The following is a 23,994-nucleotide window of genomic DNA, read 5'->3' on the forward strand; positions in this document are numbered from 1 at the left end:
TAAAATGTGTTTTTTATTAATACCAAATTGGCTCGGTCTGAATTCTCGAACGATTGCAGTCTTCAAACACAATAGTAACATCGGACACTTGATTAAAAAAATATGTTGAAAGGCCTGGATGCTGTGGCCGTGTCTTGATTGACAGGACTCTGCAGCATTGTATGGACATCCGGGGCGGTGCATCCGAATTCGTAGACCGGGGTGATGGTCCGCGTCTTTCAGAAGGCGAACTATCATGGGGTCATACTCTTCAGCCTTCCTGGTGGAGGAGGATCTGCCGGATTGTTGAATCTCTGATCCAGGGGGAACAGGTTTTGGTGATCAGAAGTTGCTATATTTTTATTATTGTTTATTATTCAGCTATATGTGAACCATGCATATGTGTAAGTGCTCAAAGACTAAGTAGTTTTTAGTATCAACTCTTCTACCACTTAGTTTTTTCTCAGTTACTTTATGTTTATATGTTTTATATCAAATTTTCTTTCTACAATGTGCTGTTCACAGGCCCATAAAAAATGCAGTCCACAAATGGCCCGCGGTTTACATATAGTATTTCACAAGGGGAGTGCCAACAAATGAGTGCTTCCATGCTGTGTTTTTGTAGCAGGATCCTTAAATGACCCCCGCTACAAGGAAAAACTGGCAGCGGGCTTCCACAGTGGTGCACACTCACCGGGTTGAGGCAAGCCTCTCGTGTGGATGACACGGTAAATGCATAATGAAAGAAACACTTTCTCTTTTAATGTGTGATGCATACAAACATTTTTTAAGAAGTACTTTTTGTGCGTTTTTATATGATTCAGTTATCGTCCAGTTTTTCCAAAATGTAAGTTTCATACAATCTGTTTTTGGACTTTTTTTTATTGAGTGCAACTGCTAAATAACCCACCACAAAGCCAAAAAAAAAAGTTGTGAGTGCCGGCACTTTGATAAAAAATGTGAGAAACATGACTGTATTCAACTTTACCAACAATACTACTATGACATGTTTTACTATTCAGGGTGTGTGAGCCTGCCTCCCATTTTAAAAGCCAAGCCACGTATTTTACATTAGGGAAAAAAAACTCTCACAGTACACCATGAAGCAAAAATGTCACAAAAAATACATACAGTATGCGGTATAATAAGTACACTGACTTACAGTATTTGTGAGAGTAGCAACAGTTGACACACAGTTTTTTTTTAATTGTGTATATTCTGCCATCTGGTGGAAGTACAATTCAGTGTTCTTGCCTGTCATTACATATCACTGGCATCCATTGATATATAAAGATATATTATTTGTAATCATTTACAGGCCAAATAAATGAAATGGGAGGAATGTTTGGGAATTACTGACCTAATGATTACCATAAGAATTAGTTGGAAAATTGACCATAATATCCATGAAATTTGTCTTGACTGGTGCATGCAGAGCAGAATTGAGCAATTTAATTATTAATCAGTCAATTGCTGATGATCTGCTGATTTGAATAAAAAAAATATAAATAAATCTTGCTACATTGCCTACTGTACTCGTAATACTGTACAACACTGCCATCTTGTGTTCAAAGTTGTCATTAGCATCATTTTCTATGAAATGAATATACTCTTATGCAGTCATAACACAGCATCCGTCTTTGGATATATACTTGAATGTTTTGTACTAGCATTATTTGGCAATAAATGGCATTTTTACTAATAAGTAATGGCTTGAAACTTTAACTTTTCTTGGTTTTGCCATACGCCAAGAACCACAGGCGTTTTCATGCATTTGCTTGCTTATCCATCTTCGTCATTTTATATGAAAAAGTAATGGTGTCTTAAAAAATACGACATGTTACTAAACACCCTCAAACGATTTCTAAAGCGACGAAATGAAGACTATGTTGGATGCGTGTGAGCAATTAAAGCGTTTTATTATTTTGGTCTTTAGTAATTCCACGCAACATAGTAACAATAATCGAATAAAGACTTTGTTTAAATGGAAGACGCTAGCCCGGATGCTAGCTAGAGGGCGGTGTAGCCTGCTAGCTTAGCTGTGCGGTCCCATGGCGGACTCCGGTGACAGCACCGAAAAGCAGGAAGGCTTTCCAGTCCAGCTCCGCCTCTTCCTCCCACTGTAAACATTCCGGAAAACTTCCCGAAACCCTCAATCCGACCTTCAGGACAGACAACCGAGGCGGTGTCAGCTTCCTCAGAGACGTACGTGTTGTTTTTTTAGTGCCTCCATTGCTGTCGGTGTGACGCCATTCAAAGTTAAAAAACGTGAGTTCAAGTCGTCGTTATATTGATGTCGATTCGTTCTCAAAACACATACGGAAGTACTGAATGATGTCATTTGTGTAATAAAGTTGTAGTTATTCATGACTTGTACGTTTGGTAATGTGGCTTGGCTGGGGTAGAAGTGTCCGGGCATGTCCAAGACGTCACGGCGGTTGTAAGAAACATGGCAGCTCTGATGTGCTTTTCCAAACAGCATCATCATGGCACCAAAGAGACGCTCCGCTTCCGCCGCCAAGGCTGGCGGCAAGAAGGTGAAGCAAGAACCCGAGCAACCAAAGCCTAAGGATGCCTTCACCTCCACCAAAGAGGCCCTTATGGCTGCAGGGCCACAATTGAAAGGCAAGAGGAAGGTGGACGAGCACTGCTCACTGGCAGACACTGCAGAGGTAGTACCTCACAATATTCCAATGCAAAGTATTTGTGATGTAGATATGACATTTTTGCTGTATTGTTGCCCGCAGGTGTATGAAGACTATGACTGCATGCTCAATCAGACCAACATTGGACAAAACAATAACAAGTTTTATGTCATCCAAATCATTATTGACTCCAACAAGTACTATTCGTGGAACAGGTGGGGCAGAGTGGTAAGTCAAACATACACAGTCTAGCCAGAAAAACAAAAATAGTAGTGTATGATAATTATTGGGCCACTATGAGCGATTTATGATGTCATACCGATAAATCTGATAACATTAAAAATGACATTTTTTTTTACCAAATTCTTTGCAATGAGGGGAAAAAATATAGAACGCACAAAAAATCTTATCAGTGTGAAAGTTTTGCCAAATACAGTGCACTTTGTTAGGCTATGTGAGGTGGCTCCTCTCTCGTAGTCATGATATTTTAATTAAGGACCAATCAACAGGTACAGTTGGTCACATCCCAATTTGTTCCGGTCCTTGTTACCTCACTACGGTTGAAGTGTAAAGGTCACCTTACATGATATTACCTTTAACACTGCATGAAGTCAATCATAGCATGTCACACATAAGAGTGGAAAAAGGTTCTCCTCCCATTCGGTGTGGAAGTGGTACGTTTTTGGCTTCTTAAGTTGAGAAGAAATAGTCAAGGCTAGCGAGCGGCCATCTTGAGTCCTTGCAGCATAATGTGTTGGAAATAATGTATAATGTGTAATCTTATCAGCCACCTGAAAAGTGTAAAAGTTTTGCCAAATACAGTGCACTTTGTTAGGCTATGTGAGGTGGCTCCTCTCTCGTAGTCATGATATTTTAATTAAGGACCAATCAACAGGTACAGTTGGTCACATCCCAATTTGTTCCGGTCCTTGTTACCTCACTACGGTTGAAGTGTAAAGGTTTTCGGTAATACAGTAAACCTCGGATATATCGGATTCAATTGTTCCCACTGGTTTTGTCCGATAGAAGCGAAATCCGTTATATGCGTATACCGGAAAATGTCAGTTTTACGCATATATGGGATTTATATCCGGTATATGCGTAAATGGGATTTTATCCGTTATAAAAAGGCACTTCCTTGACTATGTTTCCAATGTACCTGGACGCGCAGGCAACGCTGCAAACGCTGCAAATGACGTCGTATAGCGGCCTGTCACGATTCGGCGAATCGGAGCGCCACGATGCGGCCATCCGATATATATGCGAGGGAAATTTCATGGAAATGCATTGGAACGGGACTGGAGATTTTGTCCGAAATAGGCGAAATCCGTTATAAAAAATCCGATATATGCAATGAATTTTTATTGGAAATGCATTACAGAAAAATTGGTTCTTTTTTATCTGTCCGTTGTGAGCGAATTTCCGATATATTTGAGTCCGATATATCCGAGGTTTACTGTATCTCGGTCTTAAGAACCAGATAGTTAACAGCTTGAGATGTTAAATGAAGTGAGACCAGTCATACAGTCGCTTTATATCTGTGGGTAGAGGCGGGGCCCTAGTATATACGCAGCAATGGAATGGAGCCTCATGCCGAGCACTGCACGGTAATGTATAAATTAAGAGGGAAAAAGACACTTGCAAAGCCAAACTCAACAGGTCCCGTGTGGGAATATTAATAATGGCCAAGGTCTCCTTTGAGCAAGGCATTTCATTGGAGTACAAGCGGCATAAAAAATGGATATATGGTGCTGCAATGCTGCCTCAGTCCACCAGAGGGAGTGAGGCTGACGTTTTTAACGTGTATTGTGTGTTCCCTAGCTATCTTTTAAGTGTTAAGTTGCTGTGCAATGAGTTTAGCGTTCTTTGTAAGATGACACTGTTACATTGAGTAATGGCCTCCTCCAAGTTCCACACCTCTATAAGCCGCAGGGTTCAAAGTTTGAGAAAAAAGTAGCTGCTTCTAGACCAGGGGTGGGCAAACTACGGCCCGGGGGCCACATCCGGCCCGCCAAGTGTTTCAATATGGCCCGCCTGTTTTTTCCAAATATTTCATTTGAACTCAACGTACAACCTGGCATCGTGGCTTGGGCCAATTTTTTGATGGTTGAGATAGCTGCTTTATCAATTTTGTTATTTGATGTGGTCTGTTACAAAATGCTCCTGTAAAAAGGGACACAAGCACATAATAATAACAATAACAATGTCAATAATGATAATAATACTACTATTATATTAACATTGTTGTTAATAATATTAATATAATAATGGTAGTAATATTACAAAATACTCCTGGAAAAAGGAGCACAAGCACAATAATAGTAATACAAATAATGATAATAATACTACTATTATATTAATATTGTTGTTAATAATATTAATATAATAATGGTAGTAATATTATTATAACAAAATAATAACATAATAACATTACTATAACTAATAATAATTCTAATAAAAATAACAATAATAATAATAATAATAATACATTGAGAAACACACTTTACATCAAATAAATGATTTCTAAGTGCACATATAGCAGATTGCATGACACTTTTACATGTAAAATATGTGTAAAAATATAGGTGTAAAAATGGACTGTTACATGTAAAATACTACATAATTCACCCCGTCAATTTTGTTAAATTAATGCGGCCCGCGAGTGAAAAAGTTTGCCCACCCCTGTTCTAGACCAAACGCTACGGTAGTTTTGTGGTAAATAGGTGGCAGTAATGACACAAAACACTGAGATATTACCTTACATGACATTACCTTTAACACTGCATGAAGTAAATCATAGCGTGTCACATATAAGAGTGGAAAAAAGTTCTCCTCCCATTCAGTGTGGAAGTGGTACGTTTTTGGCTTCTTAAGTTGAGAAGAAATAGTCAAGGCTAGCGAGTCCCTGCAGCATAATGTGTTGGAAATAATGTATAATGTTTAATAATGCAATGTGTTGTAAACAATGAATAATAGAAGTGTAAAGGTGACTTTAGAGGTGGTAATTCGCATCCTCAGAATTCTAATAATGCTAAAAACTGTATTTAGAAAGTCACTAACATGTTTTCTATGAACGTGTTTCTTTTATTAACATTGAATGCTATATACCACAAATTTGTCGTAGTCGGGTCTGGACTCAATGAACCACTATACATGAGTAAATACGACAGTAATGTTAGAATCCCGTCTTGTCGCGCTAACGTAGACCCAATCTGGTGTATTTGCTCGTCTTGTGAGTTGGGTGCCTCTTGACTCCCCTTGAATTCATAATGTATAAGTCCACTTTTCTCACACTCGCCGAAATTGTGGAATCAAACATGCACTTCCTGTCCCTCACTTGAAATCTGCGTGGAAAATCGGTTCCTGGGTTTCAGTTTGGTGATTCAGATTCGGACTCAATAAACTCGCAGAACAGACTGGAGTAATCACTGTACTGATTTTGTTATTAATATTAGTAATTAAAAAAAAATGTTAAAAATAACTTGATTGTGATTTTCCATACTCAGGGTGAAGTGGGACAATCCAAACTTAATTCGTTTCCGAACGCAGAGAACGCTGTGAAGGACTTTGAGAAGAAGTTTAAAGACAAGACAAAGAACAACTGGAGCGATCGTGTCAACTTTGTCTCCCACGCCGGGAAGTACACCTTGATCGAGGTGGATGGGGAGCAGGATGCCGAGGTTAAGGTAATGGTGAAGCAGACACACAGGAAAGACCCTCCAAACCATTCAACCCCATTTTCACCCCATTTTCATCTCATTTCAGGTGGACAGTGTTGATGGGAAAGCGGTCAAAGTGACTAAAAACGTCCTACCCTGCAGCCTTGACGAGGCTACATCAGCGCTTATCCACCTCATATTCAGTAATGACATGTTCAAGGAGGCGATGGAATGCATGAACTTAGGTGGGTGTGACACACTGCAGCACGGACCGGTTCTGGCAACATCCTCATGTCAAAGTCATGACTATGCCCTCGAAATTGACTTTTCGCTGACTTCCCTTTACGACTAAGAGTAAGGTGTGAAGCAGGGGGCTCAAACTCAATTTACCTGGGGGCCACCGGAGCTAGGTTCTGGGTGAAGCCGGGCCGCATCAAGTTTAAAAAAAAAAAACCCAAAATGCATTTATTAAAAACTAGAAAAAAAAAAAATAAAAAAAAATATCTTAAATGCTTTTGCTTTGCATATTGCTTTGATATTTGAGAACATTCCACTGTTCTCAAATATCTTAATTTTAATTTTTCTATACACAAAATAAGATAAAAAAACAAATTAAGAATAAAGACAATAAATCATTCATTAATTTTCTACCGCTTTTCCTCACGAGGGTCGCGGGGGGTGCTGGAGCCTAGCCCAGCTGTCTTTGGGCAAGAGGCGGGGTACACCCTGGACGCGCAGCCAATCACAGGGCACATACAGACAAACAACCATTCACACTCACATTCATACCTATGGACAATTTGGAGTGGCTAATTAACCTAGCATGTTTTTGGAATGTGGGAGGAAACCGGAGTACCCGGAGAAAACCCACGCATGCACGGGGAGAACATGCAAACTCCACACAGAGATGTGAGGTCTGCGCGCTAACCACTAGACCGCCGTGCCGCCTGACAATAAATCAATCAATCAGTAATAAATAAGTAAAATAATAATAAAACAGCAAATAAGAAAAACGTAAGAAACCACATACAGTTGGTAGAGAAATTATTTTTTTCAGATTCAAATGTACAGTATTAACACTTATTTAACCTTTAACATGAACATTAATTAAATAATTTGACCCAATTAGCAAGTTAGCATGGTACTCAGTTCCATCTGGGAGCAGCGTGGTAACTTTAACAACATGTTTGATGAGATGCTTTATCTTGACGTGTATTTTTATTCCAAATCATTTCCTGCATTTATTTGTACCCAGCGCCATAAGCCTTTAGCTTCATTGCTAATCCAAAGCATAACAGGGTAGGGTAACAGTATGGGCGGGGCAAAATCATGTTAATTGTGTCCGGTGTGCACACAGCTTCAAGCTGTCATTTCAACATTAAACTTTTAGTATCAAGGTGGGGGCCTCAAAGTAGCGGCTCGTGGGCCGCATTTGGCCCGCGGGCCGCGAGTTTGAGACCCCTGGTGTAAAGTGTCACTGTCACTCCCGTGCCTTTTGACATCCTTTAAATATCCCTTGTTCAGAAAAGACTCTCACAACAATACGTTTGGTGAACGTAGCACAGGGGTGGGCAAACTACGGCCCGGGGGCCACATGCGGCCCACCAAACGTTTGAATCCGGCCCGCCAGTTGCTTTTAAGTATTTCAACTTTTAACATACCAGCTGGCAACGTGACTTTCAAGTCGGATGTCTTATTCAGTAAAAAAAATAAAATAAATAAATCCTAGTTTGATGTGGTCTGATGTTTAAAGTGCTCCTGAAAAAAAGGAAACAAGAACATATAGCTGATAGTATGACAATTAAAATTAGACAAATAATTCAAGGCGTAAAATTATTAAAATTATTAAAAATTATTAGAAATTACTAAAAATTATTTAAAAATATTTAAAATTATTTAAAATTATTTAAAATTATTTAAAATTATTTAAAATTATTTAAAATTATTATAAATCATTAAAATTGTTAAAATTATAAGCGTTTATTATAAGTTAATTATTAAAAAATATTAAAAATTATTACAAATTATTTGGAATATTAACAAATATTTAAAAAAATATTTAAAAATTATTGAACATTATTTAAAAAATATTTAAAAATATTTAAAAATATTTAGAAATATTTAAAAATATTTAAAAATATTTAAAAATATTAAAAATCATTAAAATTGTTAAAATTATAAGCGTAAAATCATGTGTGTTAAATATATGTTCTGGCCCCCCGCACAATTTTGTTAACTCAATGCGGCCCATGAGTCAAAAAGTTTGCCCACCCCTGACGTAGCATGTCTTCGGCTATTTTGCTAGAAAGCTTGTTTTACCTGTTGGGACATAAACCTACATTTACGCCCAAACACATAGAAAATAAGCATTAAAAAAATCTGTGTGTGTGGACACGGCCTCAGTAGAATCATACTTTTATAGTTGGAACAGCATTTCAAGATTTTCCTCATTTAAGGGCTTGTGGTTTGAATTCTTCTGCACTGCCACCTTAAAAGGTTAAATGATTGCTTTCTGGTTGATCTCCATTGTTTGTAATGTGGAGTTCTTAAGAGTGATGCTGCGGGTGGTGTCAAATACAAAGTGAAACCATTGAGCTCCCACTGTGTGTGTTGATGTTGTACAGATATCAAGAAGATGCCTTTGGGTAAGCTCAGCAAGATGCAGATTGCAAAAGGATTTGAAGTGCTGGAGGAGATAGAAGCAGCCTTGAACCAAAGCAGAAACAGAAATGCACGTCTTCAAGAGCTCTCCTCCAAGTTCTTCACCACTATCCCGCACAACTTTGGTCGGAATCGACCTCCGACCATTGATTGCAGAGATACTGTGGAAAAGAAGAAAGAGATGCTAATGGTAAGAATTGATGTTGTTTAAATTACAATTAACTGTTCTTCCACATTCATTTTTTTTCCAATGCTGGGGTAGGTTCTGGCTGATATTGAGCTGGCCCAGACCTTGAAGTCAGAGACAGAGAAGGCCCAGGAAGAGATGGTAGAGACTGTTCCTCACCCTCTTGACCAGGACTACAATTCTCTCCATTGCAAGCTCTCTCTGATGGATAAATCCACAGCGTCATTTAAAGTATGTTGTACATATCATTATACTTTTACCACAATAGTTCATACATTTTGCTTTTTTTTCATCTCAAGATCATAGAAAAGTACCTGTCAGAAACAGCAGGCCATCATAAACCGAAAATTGTCAATGTTTGGGAAATTGCCAGAGAGTTCGAGGTAGGAGCTTGATTTGGTAACATGTAAAAAAAAAATTCATAAAAAAAAAATTATTTATTAATTATTAAATTATTATTATTCATTACTCACATTGCAGGCAGAGCGTTTTCAAGAGCATGACACACTGGAGAACCGCCGTCTGCTGTGGCATGGCACAAACATAGCAGTTGTGGCTGCTATCCTGAAGAGCGGCTTGAGGATCATGCCCCATTCAGGGGGTCGTGTTGGTCGGGGTATCTATTTTGCATCGGAAAACAGCAAGTCAGCAGGTTATGGTAAGCCTGGCTGAATACTGAGTCATAATCACATACACTTCTGATCAAAATTTTGCAAGGATATATATATACAGTAAACCTCGGATATATCGGAAATTCGCTCACAACGGACAGATAAAAAAGAACCGATTTTTCTGTAATGCATTTCCAATAAAAATTCATTGCATATATCGGATTTTTTATAACGGATTTCGCCTATTTCGGACAAAATCTCCAGTCCCGTTCCAATGCATTTCCATGAAATTTCCCTGGCATATATCGGATGGCCGCATCGTGGCGCTCCGATTCGCCGAATGGTGACAGGCCGCTATACGACGTCATTTGCAGCGTTTGCAGCGTTGCCTGCGCGTCCAGGTACATTGGAAACATAGTCAAGGAAGTGCCTTTTTATAACGGATAAAATCCCATTTACGCATATACCGGATATAAATCCCATATATGCGTAAAACGGACATTTTCCGGTATACGCATATAACGGATTTCGCTTATATCGGACAAAACCAGTGGGAACAATTGAATCCGATATATCCGAGGTTTACTATATATATTTATATATATATAGTTGACTTGACTTGACTTCTTTTTGCATTTTGAGGCTCTACTTAGAACCTCCTTAAGATCCAACAGTGTCAACATTTTTTCAACTGGTGTTAAAATTCTGATCAGGAGTGTTTATGCAATCATAGTAATAATTACCAAGTGATGTTTTTCCCTTGTCAATTCTCAGTGCGCACCTCTAAGAACACTGGTGTGATGTTTCTGACTGAAGTGGCGCTCGGGAAAGAGCATACCATCACCAGAGACAACTCGTCCTTGAAAAAGGCTCCAGCCGGATTTGATTGTGTTGTTGCACGGGGTCGAGTGGAACCAGGTATTTCAGTGACATTACACTTCTTGCCACTCTGGAGAATCAAATTTGGTGTCGTGGTAGAGTCGTCTTGCACCTCCATACACATAGAGGTATTTTGGACAGTGACGGTATTTTTATCATATTGGTACTTTTATCGGCAACCTTAATCTATCCAGAGCCTTTGTCAAGAGCTGAAAAGTTTGGAGGGACAGTGTCATAATTCTAAACAATATGTTCAGAATCTTTTATATGTCAATGAGTCACATTCATATATAATATACATATCTATACCATGTGATGGACCGTCAGATTTAGGCAGCCAAGCCAGCTATTTTGATTGTTCACAATTATCTGATGTCATATTACAGTTTTTCTCCATTGGTTTGGCTCATTTTTCTAAACAGAAATCACATTCTCAAAATATGGACAAAATTAATAATAAAAAATAAAATATGTCATTGCCGGATCTGGTGACAAAATTGGCAATTTGGCAACAACAAAGGTCAGAACTGGTAGACCAGGAAAAAACAGACCACTTCCAAAGAACTACAACATCAACTTTCTGCAGATGATGTCATCGTGTATTGTTCAACAACTGGAGGCCATAGCATCGAGAAATTAATTTTGCAAAAGGAAGCTCTACTAAATATTTTTCTGTTGGGGTGGCCACATTGTTGCTTTTACCCAAGTTTTAACTGTGTATAAACAAATGAATGTTGTATTTTAATGTACTTTTACTGTTTACTTGCTTTTATTCAACTCCATTTTTCTGTAAAGCGTCTGAGTATTTTGAAAAGCACAATACAAATGTATTATTATTATAATTATCCTCAATAGGGTCGTGGGGGCATGCTGGAGCCTATCATAGCAGACTTTTGGGCGAGAGGCGGGGTACATCCTGGACTGGTCGTTAGCCATTACAGGGCACATATAGACAAACAACCATTCACACTCACATTCATACCTATGGACAATTTGGAGTCGCTAATTAACCTAGCATGTTTTTGGAATGTGGGAGGAAATCGGAGTACCCGGAGAAAACCCACACACGGGGAGAACATGTAAACTCCACACCCTGATTCGCATGATTTTTCAAAATGCCTTTATACCGTATTTCCACGTCGTCGTCAGTGAAAGCACTGCAAAGAACACAACCCAAGGTGGGCTTCCATCTGGCTCATTTGTCTTAAGCCTTCTTTTTTTGGTAAAAGAAAAACTTTCAGTATTACTCGGATACGGTGAACATCCAGCAGCAACACGACGTTGTGGTATGACTACTATTTTGATGAAAATATAAACTGAACCAAGTCAACGATCTCTCATTTAGCTAGGAGTTGTCACATCGATTACGTTACTCCCTGGAAGTGAGGTTGAGCGCTATCTCGTCATGGCTGGTGCCGTGAACTATAAATGTATTTTCTGCAATTTTGCTTCAAAAATGTAAACAATGTAGAATACAATTACAAACAACATTTAACATGTAAGCAAAGTTGACGAATCATGTCAGGGACCTGTTAAGACCAACCTTGTTGGAATAGGGTTACTATAATGAAGACGCATGTCGCTAGTAACAGTTTTTGCGTTTTCAGATGCCTCTAAAGACGTCTTCATTACCCTGGAGGGCAAGAAGGTTGCGGTCCCACAGGGCGTGCCCATAGAGCAGCCCGAGTACTCTGAGAGTTACTTCTACAACAGCGAATATCTCATCTACAAAGAGAGTCAGTGTTGCCTCCGCTATCTGCTGGAGCTGAATATGTAAGGTCAGTAGAAGGCCTGGCTGTGCCTTTTTGTATCTTAAAGCTTCAAGCTATGTAGAAGATATCCCTGAATGCATGTTGTCATTAATGCACAGACGTGCACTCAAACTAATGCACTTTTATAATTTAGCATCTAAAGGCATAATCATATTGGATCGGATTAGATTGATTGCACGGGTATATCTAATGTTGTTGACGGCGATTGTTGAAGAATCTTGGTAGACATTCTGGAGCTCATTTTATTGTACAAAAAAACAGTATATAGTACTACTTGAGCATATTTGTAATATAATGCAGATCGGCCTTAGAATGATTGTATGTAATGACATGTTTACAAGATGGAAAGTGCAATTTTACAACAAATCTCAAATGTTTTACGCTACTGACAAACACCTGCAAAGATATGTTATGCAAAGCAATACGTGAGTCGTCATATATTTGCATTGTCTGCTCGACATTTTCCCCAAAACGGCGCCACATGGTGTCAGTAGAATGACCAACATGCTGTGATGTTTATTTGCACTCGATGGCAGAACCAATAAATCTTAGTCCCTCCAACCGGCTTTGTTTTTATTTTGCTTGTACCAAAGTATTTAATGCATGCAAGGACCAGACTTGATTGCAGGAACAACAGGCTTTTATTCCAGCTTTAAATGATCTCACAACAGGCACAATTTCCCTTAAAATGGGCTACTGTTGTGGCCGAGAGCAGAAATTCTGCTCAAATTCTGAATCCCCGATGTCACTTCCTGTCCGCCCCCCTACCCCAACACAAATGAGCGTGAGTCTTATTTTCTCTTTTTGGGTAATAGGAGTGTAAAGGTGATTATAGGGGTGTTATTTCATGTCTAGAGGGCTCTAATGTTAAAAAGCGTAAAAGGTCGTAAGAAGCTTTTCTATGCTCGAATTACAAAATATAATTCATAAATAAGGAATCCTACTTTGTGGAAATGCACTTATGGTCAGGTCGGGAAACCAATTAACCTCCATAAATGAGTGATTATTGTGTGTGAAAATTAAAAACTATTTTTTTGGACATTAGCCAGCCTGCACTTAAAAAGGCTGAGAACAAGAGAAGACCAGAGATCGACTAAACTCCAGTAGATTTTCTAGAATTTTAAGCAACAATTGTTGTTATAAAACAGTGGTCTCTCTGGTCTTCTCTCGTTCCATACCAGTGGTCTCTCTGGTCTTCTCTCGTTCCATACCAGTGGTCTCTCTGGTCTTCTCTTGTTCCATACCAGTGGTCTCTCCGGTCTTCTCATATGACAACCAGTGGTCTCTCCGGTCTTCTCTTGTTACATACCAGTGGTCTCTCCGGTCTTCTCTCATTACATACCAGTGTTCTCTCCGGTCTTCTCTTGTTACATACCAGCGGTCTCGCTGGTCTTCTCATGTTCCATACCAGTGGTCTCTCCGGTCTTCTCATATGACAACCAGTGGTCTCACCGGTCTTCTCTTGTTACATGTCGGTGGTCTCCGGTCTACTCTCGTTACATACCAGTGGTCTCTCTGGTCTTCTCATGTTACAACCAGTGGTCTCGCCGGTCTTCTCTCGTTCCATACCAGTGGTCTCTCTGGTCTTCTCTCATTACCTACCAGTGGTCTCTCTGGTCTTCTCTCATTACCTACCAGTGGTCTCTCCGGTCTTCTCTCATTACCTACCAGTGGTCTCTCCGGTCTTCTCTCATTACCTACCAGTGGTCTCTCCGGTCTTCTCATATGACAACCAGTGGTCTCGCCGGCCTTCTCTCGTTACATGCCGGTGGTCTCTGTTCTTCTCTCGTTACATACCAGTGGTCTCTCTGGTCTTCTCATGTTACAACAATTGGTCTCTTCGGTCTTCTCTCGTTACATACCAGTGGTCTCTCCGGTCTTCTCTCGTTACATACCAGTGTTCTCTCTGGTCTTCTCATGTTACAACCAGTGGTCTCTCCGGTCTTCTCATGTTACAACCAGTGGTCTCTCCGGTCTTCTCTCGTTACATACCAGTGTTCTCTCTGGTCTTCTCATGTTACAACCAGTGGTCTCTCCGGTCTTTCGATACATACCAGTGGTCTCTGTTCTTCTCTCGTTACATACCAGTGGTCTCTCTGGTCTTTTAACGTTACAACCAGTGGTCTCTCCAGTCTTCTCTCGTCACATACCAGTGGTCTCTCCGGTCTTCTCTCGTTACCTACCAGTGGTCTCTCCGGTCTTCTCATATGACAACCAGTGGTCTTGTCGGCCTTCTCTCGTTACATGCCGGTGGTCTCTGTTCTTCTCTCGTTACAGTGGTCTCTCAAGTACAATCATTTACAGTCATGTGATCCTAATGTAACTGTTTCAGACATTCCCACGCTTGGCTCAAACACAGGGCCTTTGGAATGGGAGTGGACGCAGTGAGGTTTAGCAGGGTACATAAATGTGACAAATGGCTGGCATTTGTCACAATTATTTTAAAGAATATATTCTTAAATAAGCCAAATTTGACTAAACAATATTCACCGAGAGTGTGATCTCTAATGAGCGCTGGGTCGGAAACATTGACAATAAAAGCAGTCGCTTGCTGTATTTTTAAATGAACTGCCCAAGATGGGAGAAACTGCATCTGAAGCTCCCATCAGCACCATCTACGTATCTCTGCATGCGCTTTAAAATGTCTGTGTCGGATATATACTGGCTGATATACTACTTTGTTCCTTTACCAATATTTATATATTCACATATTATACATGGTGGGTAGTAGGACTACCAATATTTATATATTCACATATTATACATGGTGGGTAGTAGGACCCGGTGAAGACTGGCCTCTTGTCAATAGGGGACAGTGGAGTGTGTGTCAGTTTGAAGAGGGAAAACACACACACACACACGCAACACAATGTGACAGTCAGTGCCATACACTGCACTAGACATGAATAGGGGTGATCCTGGAGGGGGGGGAGAGGATCTAACATCATAATGGAGTGAAAGATCAGCTGCCATTTAACTGGAAATGCACCCATGTGATGGGTCTGGACCTCTGGAGGGTTTCCGCAGGAGCAGTCCACCTGTTGTATTCGGGTGACCGCATGTGAAAATCCTCACAAGGGATGCTGACTCTTTATTTAACAGACTTTTTTTTTAAATCCTTTTATGGGAACTGAGATTGTGAACCGAGCTACAAGCAAGCAGAGGATCATGGGTAGGTACCCAATGGAATGCCCGAGTTGTGTTTTTCATTATAAGAGTTAACATGCAAATTCCACACAGAGATAGCTGAGGGTGGAATCGAACGCTGGTCTCCTAGCTGTGAGGTCTGCGCGCTAACCACTCGTCCGCCGTGCCGCCCAGAGCTTTTTATTTCTAATATTATTATGCAATGTGAGTGTGAATGGTTGTATGTATGTCAATTAATAATGTTAATAATAACAAAATGGGCGGCACGGTGGTCTAGTGGTTAGCGCGCAGACCTCACAGCTCGGAGACCAGGGTTCAATTCCACCCTCGGCCATCTCCATGCATGCGTGGGTTTTCTTCGGGTACTCCGGTTTCCTCCCAAACATGCTAGGTTAATTAGCGACTCCAAATTGTCCATAGGTATGAATGTGAGTGTGAATGGTTGTTTGTCTATATGTGCCCTGTGATTGGCTGGCCACCAGTCCAGGGTGTACAACGCCTCTCGCTCGAAGACAGCTGGGATAGGCTCCAGCACCCCTGCGACTCTTTGTGAGGATAAGCGGTAGAAAATGAATGAATGAATATTATTATGTAAAATATCCATACGAAAAACAGTACTAGAGCTAATTACTGCTGTCATACACAATAATTACTGATTACTAAATAAGCAAAACAAACCCCAGAGGCCGCTAATGCAGAGTTGACATGTTATTAAATATTATTTGCTTAAAAAAAACAAAAAAACATTGGTTGACCCAGTTGTGGGACTTGAACTGCTAACGTGAAGTCAGATTTCCCATGAATTTATGTTTACATATTTGTATTGGTATCTACCACAATACAGTCATCCTTCTATATACATGTCATGTCATGGAGGGGAAAATGGGTTCTCTCACTCCGTGTGGAAGTGGTAAGTTTTTTTATTTCTTTGTCCTTCCCCACTCTGTTTGAAACACTTTCTAAAGCAGGGGTGGACAAACCTTTTGACTCGTGGGCCGCGTTGAGTTAACAAAATTGTCCAGGGGGCCAGACAATATATTTAACACACACACACATACACACACTATTTTACGTTTATAAATCTAATTCAATTCTGCATTGAATTTGTTGTCTAATTGTATCTGTAAAAGTGTCATACTATCAGCTATATGTTCTTATGTCGCTTTTTTTCAGGAGCACTTTAAACGTTAGATCACATCCAATTACGAATTTTAATTTTACAGGGTTTTTTTTTTTCGTTTTTAAAAAAATTTTTTTTTTTTTTTTACCCGACTTGCAAGTCATGTTGCCGGCTTGTATGTTAAAAGTTGAAATACTCGGAAAGCAACTGGCGGGCCCGATTCAAACGCTTGGTGGGCCGCATGTGGCCCCCGGGCCGTAGTTTGCCCCACCCCTGTTCTAAAGCTTATAATAAGTAAATCTAGTTAACTCGGTGGCTTGCTATTTAATGACCCTGCATTGATACAATAACCTGTGCTATGCAATGTAAACAAGGCTATAGTATAAAGGAAACTATAGGGGTACTATTTCATATCTAGAGGTCTTTATTAATGTTAAAATCTGTACAGCGGTGCCTTGGTTAATGTCATTATATCTGTTCCAGAGGATCAGACTCAAAGCAAAACACACAACGGATGACTGCAATACAAATATTGTTAAATCAATACCTCCATAAGTAGTAGTAGAAGTAAGCAGTTACTGTGATACAGTACTTTTTAAAGGTCGGGGTTTTTTTCTTCACTTGTGTTGATGCCTGTTTCTCTTTACCGCAGGTCATCCAGCTGTAACGACATCTCAGATGCAAACAGATGAAGTTATGGAAGAATAATGGCAGAAACGTCCAATCCCATGATTCCGTCTGATTCCTCCAATCTAACAACTGCCCCATGGGAGCAACATCCTACAGTTCCAACAGATGTCGGCGTAGTCACCGGCTCTCAGTCGCAACTCAAAGACCTGTTCGGATTGTTCTGCATGGTGACCCTGAACCTCATAGCCCTGCTGGCAAATGTGGGCGTGATGGTGGCCATCGCCCGCGCTCCGCACATGAAGCGATTCGCTTTCGTATGCCACCTTTGTGCCGTGGACCTGCTGTGCGCCATTCTCCTCATGCCCCTGGGGATCATATCCAGCTCGCCCTTTTTCGCCACTGTGGTGTTCACCGTTCTGGAGTGTCAGGTGTACATCTTCCTCAACGTGTTCCTCATCTGTTTGTCCATTCTCACCATCACGGCCATCAGTGTGGAACGCTACTTCTATATTGTTCACCCCATGCGTTACGAAGTCAAGATGACTATCAATTTAGCGATCGGGGTCATGCTCCTTATCTGGGTGAAGTCGGCGCTCTTGGCGTTGTTCACCCTCTTTGGCTGGCCAGCCTACGGGAACCAAAGCTCGATCGCGGCGGCGCACTGCTCGCTCCACGCCAGCCACAGTCGCCTTCGAGGAGTGTTTGCAGTTGTCTTCACTGTGCTTTGCTTCCTGGTACCTTCAGTGATTATCTTTGTCGTTTACTGCGCGGTGTACAAAGTCGCTCGTTCGGCCGCCTTGCAGCAAGTCCCTGCTGTCCCAACGTGGGCTAGCGTGAACTCAGATAAGAATCGGTCGGACTCCATCAGCAGCCAGGCCACCATGATCAACACCACCCGCGCTCTGCCACAGAGACTTTCTCCAGAAAGAGCGTTCGGCGGAGGAAAGGCGGCCCTCACTTTGGTATTCATCGTGGGTCAGTTCCTGATCTGCTGGCTGCCCTACTTCGTCTTCCACCTGCAAATGTCTTTGACGGGCTCCATGCACAGTCCGGGGGACTTGGAAGAGGCGGTCAACTGGCTGGCGTTTTCTTCATTCGCGGTGAACCCGTTCTTCTACGGCTTGCTCAACAGGCAGATCAGAGAGGAACTTGTCAAGTTCCGACGCTGCTGCCTGACCCAGCCTGTGGAGTTGGCCGTTTCCAGCCACGAGGGCTCCCTGCAGGAGAACTTCCTCCAGTTCATCCAGAGAACCAGCTGCACCGCTGAGAGACGCTCCAGCTGTATCGACTCCAGTCCGAGAAACACTGTGGGCCACAGGGTGAAGATTCCTGGGCAAATACCAGAGGATCACACTTAGGGACACATTCAGGGACTTGTCCATTATTCCTTAAAGGGAATAACTTCTGAAAACCGTTTGAAGCTTGCTGGTTCGATCCTCCGTTCTCCCATGTCAGAGTATCCTTGGGCAAGAAACTGAACCCTGCTGCTTTGAGTACCGTGAAGTAGAAAAGCTGCCGGTAGTACCAGTTGGTACTACACAATGGAAAAGGGGCGTACCAATAAAACTACAGAACCCTGTCATGTGGCCAATAACATTTGTGTTATTCATGCCCACCAAACTGTCCTACTTGAGCAGAGTAAGGACGGGGAGAGTCGGCAGGAGTCATACAGACTAAATACAAATACTGATTACTTCAAAAAACTCAAAAGTGATATATTCTTCGCATTGTTCAGAAATTTATATAGATAATTGTAGTCAAGCATATTGGTAGCATCGTGGGGCTACATGAGTGCTGCTGGCACCGGGGAGCTGCGGTTCCCTGAGGGAAAAGATGAATTCCAACATGTTCTGCGGCATTGCGACACCCAGCATTATTACAGTAATTACAGTAAAGCATAGTGGTAGCATTGTGGGGCTACATGAGTGCTGCTGGCACCGGGGAGCTGCGGTTCCCTGAGGGAAAATATGAATTCCAACATGTTCTGCGGCATTGCGACACCCAGCATTTTTACAGTAATTACAGTGAAGCTTAGTGGTAGCATTGTGGGGCTACATGAGTGCTGCTGGCACCGGGGAGCTGCGGTTCCCTGAGGGAAAAGATGAATTCCAACTTGTTCTGCGGCATTGCGACGCCCAGCATTATTACAGTGAAGCATAGTGGTAGCATCGTGGGGCTACATGAGTGCTGCTGGCACCGGGAAGCTGCGGTTCCCTGAGGGAAAATATGAATTCCAACATGTTCTGCAGCATAGTGAAGCCCAGCATTATTACAGTAATTACAGTGAAGCATAGTGGTAGCGTCGTGGGGCTACATGAGTGCTGCTGGCACCGGGGAGCCGCGGTTCCCTGAGGGAAAAGATGAATTCCAACATGTTCTGCGGCATTGCGACGCCCAGCATTATTACAGTGAAGCATAGTGGTAGCATCCTGGGGCTACATGAGTGCTGCTGGCACCGGGGAGCTGCGGTTCCCTGAGGGAAAAGATGAATTCCAACATGTTCTTTGGCATTGCGACGCCCAGCATTATTACAGTAATTACAGTGAAGCATAGTGGTAGCGTCGTGGGGCTACATGAGTGCTGCTGGCACCGGGGAGCTGCGGTTCCCTGAGGGAAAAGATGAATTCCAACATGTTCTGCGGCATAGTGAAGCCCAGCATTATTACAGTAATTACAGTGAAGCATAGTGGTAGCGTCGTGGGGCTACATGAGTGCTGCTGGCACCGGGGAGCTGCGGTTCCCTGAGGGAAAAGATGAATTCCAACATGTTCTGCGGCATAGTGAAGCCCAGCATTATTACAGTAATTACAGTGAAGCATAGTGGTAGCGTCGTGGGGCTACATGAGTGCTGCTGGCACCAGGGAGATGCGGTTCCGTGTGGGAAAAGATGAATTCCAACATGTTCTGCGGCATTGCGACGCCCAGCATTATTACAGTAATTACAGTGAAGCATAGTGGTAGCGTCGTGGGGCTACATGAGTGCTGCTGGCACCAGGGAGATGTGGTTCCCTGTGGGAAAAGATGAATTCCAACATGTTCTGCGGCATTGCGACACCCAGCATTATTACAGTGAAGCACAGTGGTAGCATTGTGGGGCTACATGAGTGCTGCTGGCACCGGGGAGCTGCGGTTCCCTGAGGGAAAAGATGAATTCCAACATGTTCTGCGGCATTGCGACACCCAGCATTATTACAGTAATTACAGTGAAGCATAGTGGTAGCATCGTGGGGCTACATGAGTGCTGCTGGCACCGGGGAGCTGCGGTTCCCTGAGGGAAAAGATGAATTCCAACATGTTCTGCGGCATTGCGACGCCCAGCATTATTACAGTAATTACAGCAAAGCATGGTGGTCGTGTCGTGGGGCTGCATGAGTGGCACCATGGAGCTGCGGTTCACTGAGGGGTGTACTGACTTATTTGAGATATTGGATGTTTATTTATATGCATTCATTTTGTAGCATTTCAAGATGTGGTGGATGTGGTGGGGCACAATGCCACTTGCCCCCATAGCATAAACGATGTATGAATTGTATTTTATATCTTATTTAGTAATCTTATGTAATAATGTTCTCCATGAAAACAAACTGCTGTGATGTGGTGTCGATTGCTAAGCGTCATTGTTCGTGGTGCGATTCCTGCATCTCAATAAATGACACCATCGCGCGGCACCAATACGGCAACGTTGAGGAGCTCTCGTGAATCTGACGAACAATACCGGCGAGTTCCTGTGTGCAACAGATATGCTGATAGACGCTGAATGTCATCTCCCTCTGTCGTCATGGCGATGGTGTGAGCCTGTGACTCACGTAGCAACCAGGACCATTCTCTTCAATGTATGCTTTAGATCCTGGATGGGCTTATTCTACATCTACGTACGTGCATGGCTGGATGTGCTGATGCTGTGTTCAGATAGATGGAAATGATGGTAGCTCTAGGAAGACATTGGACTTATATAATGCTAACATATACACAGTGAGGCAGCGACGGGGACGGTGGATTGGAAATCATTACAAGGGCTTGATAATGCTCTCAGAGTGCTATTTTATGGCCACCATTGTTTGTATTAGTCTTTCCCAAACAGAAGACCAACGTGGTCACGGCAAATAATGTCCGACACATTTTTTGCCGTGTGATTCTGACGAGCGAGAGTATACACTATATTATGTAATATTGCGTTCTTGTATTTTCTGTATTTGGAAACAAATTAAGTTTAGATTTTGCCACTTCACTCTGAATATGGATCAGTTATTTTTGTAAATATCCACTATTGATTAAACAAAGTTGATTTACACAATAATGTTAATAATAACAAAATGGGCGGCACGGTGGACTAGTGGTTAGCGCGCAGACCTCACAGCTCGGAGACCAGGGTTCAATTCCACCCTCCGCCATCTCCATGCATGCATGGGTTTTCTCCGGGTACTCCGGTTTCCTCCCACATTCCAAAAAAACATGCTAGGTTAATTAGCCACTCCAAATTGTCCATAGGTATGAATGTGAGTGTGAATGGTTGTTTGTCTATATGTGCCCTGTGATTGGCTGGCCACCAGTCCAGGGTGTACCCCGCCTCACGCCCGAAGACAGCTGGGATAGGCTCCAGCAACCCCCGCGACCCTCGTGAGGAAAAGCGTTGATGATTTTTTTTTACTTTCTAACTACAGTTTTTAACATTATTAAAGCCCCGAAGACATGAAATAACACCCCTATAGTCACCTTTAAGCCAATATAATAGACATCATAAGAGAAACTGAGACATATACGGCATAAATACGACATGATATAGACTCCCACGTTAGCATTGCGAGAGTTCCTTCTTGTTACTTTTTTACTTCCTGTTTCAATTCTGTACTTCCTGCGGTTGGCTGTTGTCATATCAATGTAACATTACTGACACCTAGTGACCAGTATAGAATGCTACATTTCATCACGTCTTTTGTATTTGTATTGGACTTCATGTAGCCATTTGTATCCTTGAAAGAGGTATTGTTATTATTATTACATATTATTAACAGCAGCTGGGATAGGCTCCAGCACCCCCGCGACCCTCGTGAGGATAAGCGGTACAAAATGAATGAATGAATGAATTATTAACAGCATCTGAGACGGCCACTAGCTAGCGACTTAACAAGCTACCAAGCTAACCAGTCTTCTCAATTAAAGAAGCCAAAGATCTACCACTTCCACATGGAATGGGAGGAATATTTTTTTTCAACTCCATCATGTGGGAGATGCCATGGACTGAAATATACATATGGGGTATTATCATATAAGATACAATAACTACACGGCACTTATTATTTACATATGTTTTGAAACTAAATAAATCATATGCTACCAGAAGCACCGATCAATTATTAAGTAATTAATTTCTGAAAAACCCAATATAGTTATGGACGACTGTAATTCTAAGAAAAGTACAGCATAAAAGTATGGATGGATAAGACGGGACGTGTTGCCATGGTGACCCAGGACAAATGGACATATCAAAGGGCTCTGATGATCAAAGACCCCCCTTTCTTTTCATCCCTGGGGGGGGGGGGGGTTGTCTCCCTTTTTGGGACGGTCACCTGAAATGAAGATGAGAGGGCCTGGGCTGTCCTATCTAGTATTTGAGCTTGAACAGATGAAACCTGTTCGGATGAGAGGGCCTGTCCTATCTAGTCTTTGAGCATGAACAGATGAGAGGGCCTTGGCTGTCCTATCTAGTCTTTGGGCATGAATGGATGAAACCTAATCGGATGAGAGGGCCTGTCCTATCTAGTCTTTGAGCATGAACGGATGAAACCTGCTTGGATTAGAGGGCCTGGGCTGTCCTATCTAGTCTTTGAGCATGAACGGATGAAACCTGCTTGGATTAGAGGGCCTGGGCTGTCCTATCTAGTCTTTGAGCATTAACGGATGAGAGGGCCTTGGCTGTCCTATCTAGTCTTTGAGCTTGAATGGATGAAACCTGTTCGGATGAGAGGGCTTGGGCTGTCCTATCTAGTCTTTGAGCATGAACGGATGAAACCTGCTTGGATTAGAGGGCCTGGGCTGTCCTATCCAGTCTTTGAGCATGAACGGATGAGTGGGCCTTGGCTGTCCTATCTAGTCTTTGGGCATGAATGGATGAAATCTGTTCGGATAAGAGGGCCTGGGCTGTCCTATCCAGTCTTTGAGCATGAACGGATGAAACCTGCTTGGATTAGAGGGCCTGGGCTGTCCTATCTAGTTTCACTTATTTGTCCTGAACAATCCATCTTTATTCATCTATGGCTGCCAATGACGTGTAGTGACAGAAGGTACACGATTGCTCATACAACACAATAAGTCAGTGTACTCACTGTACTGCATACTCTATGTACTTCTTGTGACATTTTTGTTTCAAGGTGTCCCGTGAGTGTCAGGCTATGCCGAGCGGTGTGGATGGAACCCAAGATGCAGACATGGGGACCGTTCAAGCACTTCAAAATAAAATTAGAATAAAAACCAAAGATACGGCGACGGTGCAAACAAAGGGCGGCACCGTGGGCAGAAACACAAGAACTGCATACAATGAAGGACTACAGGGACCACCACCACCACCACGTGTCTTGGAGCGGACAGGCAAGACAAAAAAAAGGGTAAGAGAACTGTGAAACATATGGTCTGAAGGCACAACCACAGAGAATAACCCAGAACTGGTTGGCTGGAGGTGAGGTGGATAAGAAAGGAATAGGCGCACA

General features: G+C 42.0%; 2 protein-coding genes across 3 annotated transcripts; both read left to right on the forward strand.

Annotated features, from left to right (window-relative positions):
* Window positions 1-1,742: 1,742 nt before the first annotated feature.
* parp3 (poly (ADP-ribose) polymerase family, member 3) lies at window positions 1,743-12,954 on the forward strand. Of its 2 annotated transcripts, none has more exons than XM_058055542.1 (11): window positions 1,743-2,184; window positions 2,459-2,651; window positions 2,727-2,852; window positions 6,131-6,310; window positions 6,390-6,528; window positions 8,908-9,134; window positions 9,207-9,362; window positions 9,431-9,514; window positions 9,612-9,789; window positions 10,517-10,660; window positions 12,229-12,954. In XM_058055542.1, the coding sequence occupies exons 2-11, from the start codon at window positions 2,466-2,468 to the stop codon at window positions 12,396-12,398; spliced, it is 1,590 nt and encodes a 529-aa protein (XP_057911525.1). In that variant the 5' UTR covers window positions 1,743-2,184; window positions 2,459-2,465; the 3' UTR covers window positions 12,399-12,954. The 2 variants fall into 2 exon arrangements, with proteins under 2 accessions (XP_057911525.1, XP_057911524.1); XM_058055541.1 differs by having other exon boundaries at window positions 1,746-2,247.
* A 1,002-nt stretch (window positions 12,955-13,956) lies between these two features.
* gpr61l (G protein-coupled receptor 61-like) lies at window positions 13,957-19,156 on the forward strand. The gene is made up of 2 exons (XM_058055543.1): window positions 13,957-15,565; window positions 17,313-19,156. Exon 2 carries the CDS (start codon window positions 17,368-17,370, stop codon window positions 18,646-18,648), a length of 1,281 nt encoding a protein of 426 aa, XP_057911526.1. The 5' UTR covers window positions 13,957-15,565; window positions 17,313-17,367; the 3' UTR covers window positions 18,649-19,156.
* Window positions 19,157-23,994: the final 4,838 nt, after the last annotated feature.

Source organism: Doryrhamphus excisus, chromosome 18 (assembly GCF_030265055.1).
Source record: "Doryrhamphus excisus isolate RoL2022-K1 chromosome 18, RoL_Dexc_1.0, whole genome shotgun sequence".
NCBI lineage: Eukaryota > Metazoa > Chordata > Actinopteri > Syngnathiformes > Syngnathidae > Doryrhamphus > Doryrhamphus excisus.